Source organism: Lissotriton vulgaris, chromosome 9 (genome assembly GCF_964263255.1).
Source record: "Lissotriton vulgaris chromosome 9, aLisVul1.2, whole genome shotgun sequence".
Classification (NCBI taxonomy): Eukaryota; Metazoa; Chordata; class Amphibia; order Caudata; family Salamandridae; genus Lissotriton; species Lissotriton vulgaris.
This window is the reverse complement of record NC_141697.1, coordinates 783852369-783862998: the sequence shown is the minus strand read 5'-3', so window position 1 is coordinate 783862998 and position 10630 is coordinate 783852369. Positions and strand designations below refer to the sequence as shown.

General features: G+C 39.9%; 1 protein-coding gene across 1 annotated transcript in view; it reads right to left on the bottom strand.

The window, feature by feature from the left end:
* Nucleotides 1–1338: 1338 nt before the first annotated feature.
* Nucleotides 1339–10630, bottom strand: part of NAALADL1 (N-acetylated alpha-linked acidic dipeptidase like 1) — a 274450-nt gene continuing 265158 nt past the window's right edge. The window contains exon 18 of the mRNA XM_086938510.1: nucleotides 1339–1448. Coding sequence (XP_086794636.1) covers nucleotides 1349–1448 — 100 coding nt within the window. The 3' untranslated portion in view covers nucleotides 1339–1348. The remainder of the gene's footprint in view (nucleotides 1449–10630) is intronic.

Here is a 10630-nt window from a genome sequence, read left to right as displayed (position 1 = left end):
GGCTGCAGCACACTATGGTGCTCCTTGCTCGAAGCTCTCACAGCCCTTGATGGACTTCTCTGTATGCTCAGCGTGCTCGGGGAGGCAAGGGTGGGAGAGCTCCCGACATCCTCCGCAGCTGCCTTGCCTCGCTGCAATGCACTCGGCGTTCTCGCCGCTGCCTCGCCTTAGATATGGGTTTTTTAGGGTTCAGGGGTGGGTACTATTTGTGGTGTCGGAGGATTTTTAGAGTTCAAGAGTGGTTGCTGACTTAGGGGTAAATTGTTTTACTTCAGTGGTGGGTTGTAACTTTTTAGGGCTCAGGGCTGGGCAATTTTATGGGGTGTAAGTTTTTTTTAGGGTGCAGAGGAGAGCAATGTGTTCGGGTGTAAGGGTTTTGTAGGTTTCAGGGGTTGGTTGGAACATGTTGTAACATTATTTTAGGGTCCGGGGTGGCTAGTGTTTTGGGGTGTTAGGGTTTAACAGTGAAAAGTATTTTTAGGTTTCAAGGTGGGTTGTATTTTGGGGTGTAAAGGGTTTTTAGGGTTCAAATCAGGTAGTGTTTTCAGTTGTAGAGGGTTTTAAGGGTTCATGGGTGGGTTGTTTTTGTGAGATTAAAAGTATTTTAGGTTTAAAATATGTATATATTGTTAAAAAAAATCTAAGTTTATGTTAATTTAAATTAATTGTTACGTTACGTGTTATAAACTTAAAATTATAATGAAAATGACTTGTAAATAAAAAATTCGTTAATAAAAAATAAATATTGTGAAAAAACGAATTCATATTTTCCAGGAATATAACATTAACTCTGGTAAATGTGTATAAAAACTCTCTATTAAAAAATATAGTTCACAAAATGTAAAATAATTAAATTGTACATCATAATAAACGTACTTAGAATATATATATATTATATATATAAGTTTATTAATTATGCAAAGTAAAAGCATCCCGTTGTAAAATAAAAACTCAATTTAAAGGTACTCTCAATATACTTATTCAGCAATCATGACTCCCAATGTACTAAACCACAATATAATGACTGATATTCCCAAAAGGAGACAGGTGGCCTGTCCCCAAGAGTCCAACACAATTCCCCAACAGACCAACACTCTCAGAGACCAGGTGAGGAAAAACCTATAGGCAGTTAGGCATCTTCTAAGGCCTTTTGTGGGGAATCAATAAGGAAGGTGCAAAAAAGTGGGTGGGTAGATAGATTGTCATTGAGGCAGAAGACAAAAAAAGGAAAGATACGTCCTTTTGGTGATATCCAGACATAAATATTTAAAAGGAGATCCTTAAATGACTGTTGATAAAAATCTCTTCTAGACATAGCAGCTACAGAGAGCTGTTGTTTCCAAGGCACCTACCTGTAGTAAAACTTATCTGGGAATGCCAGGGGGTTTAAGAAAGACCGCTCCAGAAGCATCAGCTGGTCATTAATCATCCGTACTTCCAGAGGACTTCTGAAGGCAAAACAAGGAAACAGACTTGAGATCAGTTACCTGCACCGATTGTGACCCTGAAAGACAGTGAGTTTACTCTCCAAAAGATTGACCAGAACATTGGGTGATCTCTTTGACCTGTATATCGACGAAGGGGCATGATGATGTCACTGACTGAAAAATGGACTCAGACACTTGGTGAGTTCCCTGACCTGCTGTTGGATGGCAAGGATGTACCTAAAATCAGCACAGGTGGACTCGGTGTATTACAATTAGTGGAAATGACAACACTGATTATTACAGAATTTTCTCTTGACATAATTTGATAATAATGCGTCTCGTTTCAACCCTGATGTAGAGCAGTGATTGACCCAGATTCTGGTAAAGATGTGTGATGAAAGAATTTGAAAATGACACTAGGTTTGATGCATATCACTGCTAGGATCCTTGTTATCATTTCGATAGTAATGATTTCTAGTTATTACAACAGGTGACAGAGCATTTATTTTGCACATTGTGGAAATCTGTGGTTCTAATAAAGTTCCAAATTGGCAGCATCATGATCAGTTACAATAGTGGCTTGGGAGTCTTGACTATATGAGCGCAGGTCAAGAGTCAGTCAAATATTCTTTATTCGGTTCTTTTCACAACCATAAAAGAAGACATCCAGAGTTAAAACAAAGAGCAGAGAATATATAATAAAATTCATAGTAGTACAATTCATAATCAACGATATATGTACAAAAAAATTTAATTTCATCAAATAGCAGCAAGTCACGAGTTTCCATATAAGAACAAAGATTACAATTTTATAACAATATTCATAGATCAGCACAGAGACAAAACATATATAAATGCTAAATAAATACACTATATCCCCACAGACCATTATTTTCAGAGGCAATTCATTATAAGTCATACAAAACCAAAATACCATTACAGATGTGATTAGACATTAACGAATAAATAAGATCATTTCCAGACTAAGGGCCAGATGTAGGTAGCGAAATACCGGTCTGTAACGGCCGAAAATCGGTGAATTTCCCGTTACCGACCGGTATTTAGCCCTTCTTAATGTAGGAGGCTGTAAATAAGGATTCAGTTATTTACTGATTCTTTATTTTAAGGAATCGGCAAATTACCAACAGGCATATGCATCACAGTAAATACCGGGAGCAAATGGGCAGATTCTCAGAATCTGCCTCTTTGCTCCCGGTATTTTTGCATTTGAGATGCATCATCCCAAATGCAAAAATCGCAATTTAAGGAATCTCTAAATTGAGATTCCTTAAACTGCGATTGCATTTAAGGAATCCCAAATTGAGATTCCTTAAATGCAATGCATGAAAGTCAAAAAAATAACGAATTCGCTAATAGGGGGAGCAAATTACCAGGAAGTTGGACTTCATGGTAATTTGCTAAAACTTTGAAAAAAGCACTTTTGTGCATATTTCAAAGTTTCATGTTGCGCACACACATGCCCTTAGGGCATGTGTGTGTGCAACATATGTGCATAGATACATTTCAGGGGTGCAACAGGGTGTCATTTTGACACCCTTGCACCCTTGAAATTGCATGAGCAATTTGTGAGTACCTACAGGTGCTCGCAAATTGCTCATGCAATCTCCAATACATTCATATGGGCCTGTAGGCCCATAGGAATGAATGGGACAGCATTCCTTAAATGCGACTAGCAATTTGCGAGTAGCAATTAAGGAATGTTTAGGAATCGCTATTTTAATAGCGATTCCTACATGCATAGGCTTTTGCTATTCCTAAATAGCGATTCCTTAAAAATCGCTATTTAGGAATAGCAAAAGGCTACATTGATGCATCTGCCAGCAAATCCTTAAAACCTATGTAGGTAGCACTTAAGTGAGTGCATTTTTGCTTTAAGGATTCGTTATTAACCACCAACTACAAGTTGGTGGTAAATACCAAATACCTTTAAAAAGCAATTATTCACTTTTTTCAAAGTGCCATGTGGCAGACATACATGCCCTTAGGGCATGTATAAGCGCCACTTGTGCACACATGCACGATTCAGGGGTACAACAGGTTGTCAATGTGACAGCCTGCCACCCTTGAATATGCTCCCACTATTACCAATTCGGTAACACCGAATCGGTAATAGTGAATGGCTTCCCATTCATTCCTGTGGACCTCCAGGCCCATAGGAAGGAATGGGAAGGTATTCCTTATTACCGAATCGGTATTACCGATTCGTAATAAGGAATATTATAGAATCGGTAAATTTTACCGATTTTTTACCTACATCATATTTACCGATTCCTAAATACCGAATCTGTAAAATTCTGTATTTAAGAATCAGTAAATTGAGATTACCTACATCGGGCCCAAAGTTCCAGAAACTGGCTGCAGTACAAATATATCTATACACCATGCATTCCTTATGTCCCTGGAAGCAAATATAATATGCCTCCAGGAGACATGGTGCCCCGATAAAGTTCAAGCAGGGAAAGATTATTTTGTATTGGAAGGTAGTGCCACTTTTAATAAGAAAGGACATGCCAGTGGGGGGATAGCTTGCCTTTTATCGAATCGAATAAACTGGAATTATGTACATTATATGGACCCCAGTAACCTATTTCAAGTAGTAACTTTATTTGGGTCTAGTAACACGAAAGCTGATAAACATTTGGTTCTGATTAATGCTTATATACCACCGGAAGCTGGCTATAATGTAATCTTGAAAAAGGTTTTTACACATATCCAGAGTATCAGGGAGAAAGATCCAATGACGGCTATAATTTTAGTCGGGGACTTAAATTGCAAGATTTCCAATGCAAGCATAAATTTATTTTGCGATAAATTTAGAGAAGAAACTCTCCACATTCCTCGGGCAGTATTTCCCGAAAATACTAAAACAAATAAACGTGGAAAACAACTGTTAAATGAGTTGGCATAAATGGATGGGATTATTGCAAATGGGAGACTCCCCTCGGATTCCCCTGCTAATTTTACGCATAAATCCTATCAGGGGGAATCGATTTTAGACTATGTCATAGTGGGGACTCACTCATTCGAGTTGTTGAAGGACCTGAATATTATCGACACACCGCTAAGTGATCATGGAATACTCTCTATTTTGGTGAATGTAAAGCCCTCCAAATGTGATCAGTGGTCTCTGAATAGCGATCAAATACATTTCGGCACTAAATCAGGAAGGTGTTACTGGAATGCAAGAGCGCAACGAAATTTGGAAGGAATGCTCGACATAGCAATATCTGAGCTCCCTTCCTGGCATGGCTCGGAAATAGAAAATTTCTCTCTGTTCATGAAGGCAGTAATAGCGGGGGCAAAAAAGTCCAATAAGAAAAAGTCCATTAGAATATTCCCAAGCCCTCTGAGACTGCTTAACATAGAAATTAATAAATTTGTACGGGCCCAATACTTAAATAGATCCGTTATTATAGCACGAAAAATAACTTTGCTAAAAAGGAAAAGGAGAAGGCTATCAGTCACAATACGTAAAGAAAAAGAGGATACCATCTGGGTAAAAATGAGAGAAGCCGCTACTAACGGGGAAATGAGGCAGTTTTGGTCCCTTATAGGTGAGGGGTGCGGATTGAGAACAAGACCTTTACCCATCCCTATTGAGGAACAAATATGGAGGGACTTTGTTTCTACCCTTTATGCAAGCAACAACCCTGTGGCTCCACAAGTATGGTCAAAAGAGATGAGTCTGCCTCTAGAGCCATTCTCAGAAAAAGACATAGATTTAGCTATTGGTGAAATGAGGAATTCCGGGGCAATGGGCCCGGACGAATTGCTCATCACCGTATTAAAACAAAACAGGGCTAAATGGAGCAAATTACTTTGTCCAGTATTTAATATCTGTCTACTGAGAGGTAAGGTTTTACCCTCCTGGAAGGGAAGCATCCTGGTGCCATTGTTTAAAAAGGGAGACCGCTTATCCCCTCAGAACTATCGCAAGATTGCATTGTTGGATGCAATCGGCAACGTTTTTACAAGATGTTTGCTGAAACGAATAAATGACTGGGTGGATTATTCAAACATACTTCCTCTCGAGCAGACTGGTTTCAGAAAAAACCATGGCACCATGGACAATCTAACAGCCCTCCAGGTAATAACCGATAAATACATAGGAGCAAGAAAGGGGATAGTCTATGTGGCATTCATAGATTTTTCCACGGCCTTTGATAAGGTCGATCGACAATTACTGTGGAAAAAGCTATCTGCTCTTGGAATGCCTCATAGAATTTTACTTCTGGTACAAGACTTGCATGACAACACATGGTGTAGAGTGCTATTGGGGGGAGAAAGGGGCTTATCTCAGCTTATTCCATCTGCGAATGGCCTCAAACAGGGCTGTTTATTAGCTCCCCTTTTGTTTTCCCTCTATGTTAGTGATCTCCCCCGCACTATATCCACATGTGAAGGAATTGCCCCACGCCTGGGAGATACATACATTTCTTGCTTAATGTATGCGGACGACATACTAATCATAGACCTTACCCCGAAAGGTCTTAACAACCGTCTGCATTCATTATATGTATTCTCCGAAGATCATTTCCTGAAAATAAATATCTCTAAAAGCAAGGTAATGTGCATGGAGGGGCGAAAAAAACTGAAGTTGGAACACATTAGCTGGGAGCTGGGAGGCCAAAAATTAGAAAGAGTAAAATCATATGTATTCTTGGGTAAGGTTGTCAATAGCAACTTGAACAACAAATCCCACATAGATAGTAGTTCTCGTAAGGCAAAATCGCAGGGAAATGGGTTGAGAGCTTTATATAAATCAACCGGTAAAAGACACTTCGGGTATCTGCTGGAGGCCTTCCGGGCAAAAATCCCTTCAACTTTGCTTTACGGCATAGAACTTATTGATTTAGGTGAATGGGGTTTCTTGGACATTATTGAGGGTTCCCTCTTGAGAAACCTAACTTCGGTTAATAATAGTTGCAGTGCAGCAGTCCTTCGATTAGAATTCGGCTTAAGAAGTAGCTGGGCACAGGGTTTGGCAGGAGTTATTCGCTGGGTTACCTGCTTGATCAAAGGAAAGCCAGCCACATTAAGATCCCTTATCACAAAAGAGTTGATGGGCCCCCTAAAAGAGCACTCGTTACTCATAAAGAACTATAGGAAGGCCATTACTCTCTTGGATCTGGAGGAAGCTACTCTTTTAGACCTCTCTATGCAACAACTAAAATTTACATTAAAACAAGCTACATGGAAGTTAAGCTACGAAAGGGATCGCAACTCTATTGTGCAGAAGAAGGGGGTTACTCAAGCTGTTAACTCTCTTCTGTTTAGACAAATACAACCTTATGCCTCTTGGAATATACCTCACGGTCTGCGCCGCTTTTGGCTGCTTCTTAGGCAGGATCTTCTTCCACTGAATAAGTTGTTGGCCAAATGGTATGGTATATCCAATATATGTAATTTCTGTAATAACTCAGTCCAAGACTCTATACATGTTCTGTTAGTTTGTCCAGCAATAATGGTTCACCGCCGCTTGTGGGTGAAACCTGTATGTATACAATTTGGTATTTTATCGGTGAGATCTCTTATTGATGCTATCTTCTGTCCCCCAAATGAAATTTTCTGTAATAGAATTTTTATTTTTTTAAATGTTTTTTAGAATTGTATTAGATGAGTTGCATGATAATTTGTATAAGCCAGATCACATGTGGTTTCATTTTTATATTACTTGTCTGTTGCTTTGTTATATGTGGATCTCTGAGGAGTTCCAAATCATATTTAAATAAAATTGAATTGAAATTGAATTGAATTGAATCTATACACCATTACACATGTATAGTTGTCACTCAACAGTTGGAGATTATACAGGGCCAGCCTTTACTTCCTGATATTTAAAAATCTTATTAGAGGTATAATAAAATCCCTCCTCGGTTTAGTGTTGAGTCGACAGAAGAATAAAAAATGCAACATGTAGTCACAGGGGCATGATTCAAGTTCGGCATCACAATATACTTTGCACGGATAAGAAACCAAGAAATATGCAATGATGAACCTAAATCTAATGAGATAAAACATTTTCAAGTGACCAAAAAAAAGGGAAAGATAAGGCTCTACACATGGTGAACGTACTAGAGGCAAATATTTCAGAACTCTCTTTTTCTCAGTCTCCAGACGCTCACTGGTTATCTTTAAAAAAGATAAAAGATCTCCTTTTAACTGCATTTTTGAAACCTTGGCAATTCTTTGAGGGTTATATTAACACAGTCCGCCCTCCCCACGGTTTCCAGCTGCCTTTTAACGTAGTTAAACCATGGTATCTTCTGCATTTGGTCAAGGCTGGGTCAGTCCAGTATTATTGCATGATTTTGGGCTGGCTCATCTATCGCCCATACTGAGTGCCATAACAAAGTTGGAGCAATTCGTATACTCTGAGTTAAAGGGATCAGACCAAGTTCATTATGACAAAAAATAATTGGTAGGCTACTTGGGACTGTTAGTAATAATCTCAGAAAGTTGTTCTCCACAGCCTGGAGGTGTGTTGGGTTACAAAAGTCCCACACTCTAGCCTCATTCAAAGTAACAGAGCAGTAGCGTGTGCAACAAAGTTCGGTTTTTTTTGTGTGTGTACTTACCCCTGTGCAGCCGTATTCCGGAGTTTACTACCACCCACCCGGCCCCTCCCCCGCCCCACGTCAGCGCCCGGTAGCACTCCCACCACGGACCGCTACTGCTTTTGTGTACTTGCTTATGACCAGGTGGAGGTTGAGGTATGTTGTAACTACATTTACAGCAGCTTAGCTAGTTTGCATGTGTCTGTGTGTATGGAACCTTGGAGTGCATGATGACAGTGTGGAATGTTGGTATGCCTGGTGGACTGGAGGAGTGACAGTTGGAATGAGTAGGTTGAGCTATGAAGATCAGCTCCTGGTGGGGCCATCAAAGATACTGTAACTACTTAATAAATCTCTACTTGGATCTACCTTATGACTACCATTATACTTCATTTCAAGGCACTGCTCAACAGTTCCCAGACCCCTCTTGACGCCACTTTCCATTATCCAGGATTCTAGGCGATCTAAAATGACCCTGCCCATCAGTTTGCATGTACAATTAATTAACAAAATTGAGCGATGACACCTCTGGTCAGACCTGTCCCCTTTTTAAAAAATGGGCACTATGATCACAGTAGCCCATGATTTTGGGGGGCCCTGGTAAGCTATACAGCTTAAAATCTTAATCAACGGTGGGAGCCAAAGGACAGGTTTGGCCAGAAATAGGTCAGCTAGGATGCCATCTGGGACTGATGCCTTATTCTTTATGGTATGATGTAAGGCTTTTTTAACTTCCTCAAAGCCGGGGGTGCCAGCTGGAGGGGCCCTGAAATGATTTGCTTGTCGTTTTATTTTAAAGTGCAATAGTGCTCACCCTCATTGCTGTATAAGCTAGAAAAATGTTGGACCCAAGCATCGGGCATAATTGTAGCATCAGTGCTGCTATTCTGAGAGTTTTGAAAAAAAGTTGAATTAACAGTTTTCCAAAAAAGTCAAGGGTCTTTGTTAAAACTAGCTTCATGCAGTTGTTCCCATGCCTCTTTTGTTATGGCCATTTTATATTTCAATATAGCCTGTTTATATTAATTTCAAAGGTGTCTCACTGCTATATTGTCCCTGGGTTTTTGTTTCAATGCCTCAATGAGGTTACTGTGAGATCGTGAGCAATTACTGTTGAAACATTTGTGGGACCTATGAAGTCCTAGTTTCCTATCCACTCGTAGTACAACAATAATTGTCTAAGTTATTGGAAAAAGCCCTTAGCATGGACGGTGGATTTATTCTGCTTTCTAGGCACTACAGAATTTGTGCAAACAGAATCTGCTGAAGAACAGAATCCGGGTCAACGAAAGTCCCACTTACGCAGAAGGCCCTTATTTATATTATAAGTTATGGGATGTAGTTTTGATATCTGGCGGGAATAACCAATCTGGGTCTTAAAGCAAATGGCCAAGGGGAAGTGATCACTAAAACAGACCTTTAAGATGAAAAATGCCACGGAGTGGTGTTTATAATATTTAGAAAGGGCAATTAAATCAATAAAGCTGCCCTGACCTCTGCCCATATAGGAATCATGATCTGAACCCACTGATTTAAAATGATCTATTGTTAAAAAAAGAAAAACATTAGAAGTAAAGAGTTAAAAATGTTCCCACAGTGGTTTTGCTCAAAATGGCAACCACCTCCATTATTCCCAGGTCATCAATATGAGCATTAGATGCTATTGCCTTGCTGCAAAAATGCTAGCCAGAAAGGTATGGCCTTCCTATAGAGCTTGAACTTACAAGATATGTTGTGTGGCAGACGTTTCTAAATCATCCTACTCAAACCCCAACTCCTATTATTTGAAAAAGAATTATTGAGCTCAATTGTGTGGGAACAGATTTCCGCTTGATACTCTTTCTCGGAGACTACTGGGCTATCCTCTTCTTATCGCAGGTGAATGTCAAATGTGGTAGATGTTTTAACATGGGTGGCTAGCTCCTCCATGAGCAGGCCAGTGCATTACCAATGCTTAGTTACAACTTATTACAGTAGAGAGGTACAGGCCGCTTTACATGCACTCCAATGGGGAAACTGTCTTTCCCTTCAAAATCCTTGTGGTATGTCATGCTGGGCTCCCTGATTCCCTATGATACTATGAAGAGGGCATGAGAGTGCTTGCATACTTGAGAATTGGTACTTCATAGGATGCAGCTAGCCCATAAGTGCATAAGGTGCTCTATAAGGCTTAGTGGTAGTCAGTGCTGCTATCTCCCTGCCTGCCCACTGCCCCAGTGCTACTCTCCTGTCTACCTCTATCTCTGTTTAATTCTTTATAATGGTAAGGGCAGTTCTCTAACTGGCACTTAATTTGTATTAAGAAAATAAATAAATAAATGCAGGTGTCCAAAATATTCTTAGATGGCCACGGCACCACTTCCACTACTGGCACTGCCCAATTCCCACACTAGCACCACCCACTCCCAACAGTGGCTCGTCCTGCTGCTTGCATGTATAATGCTGACAACTGAAAGCCCTGGCAGATAGCAAAGCGAGCCAGCATGCTTTTTTTTTTTTTAAAGGAGTATTTAGGGTGGTTCTCTCCCATGAACATTCTGAAAAAAAGTGGTTAAAAAGTTTCTTTTACAGCCCCCTTTTCACTAAATATTGGCTACGGTTTTATATTGGCTATAAAGCCATCAG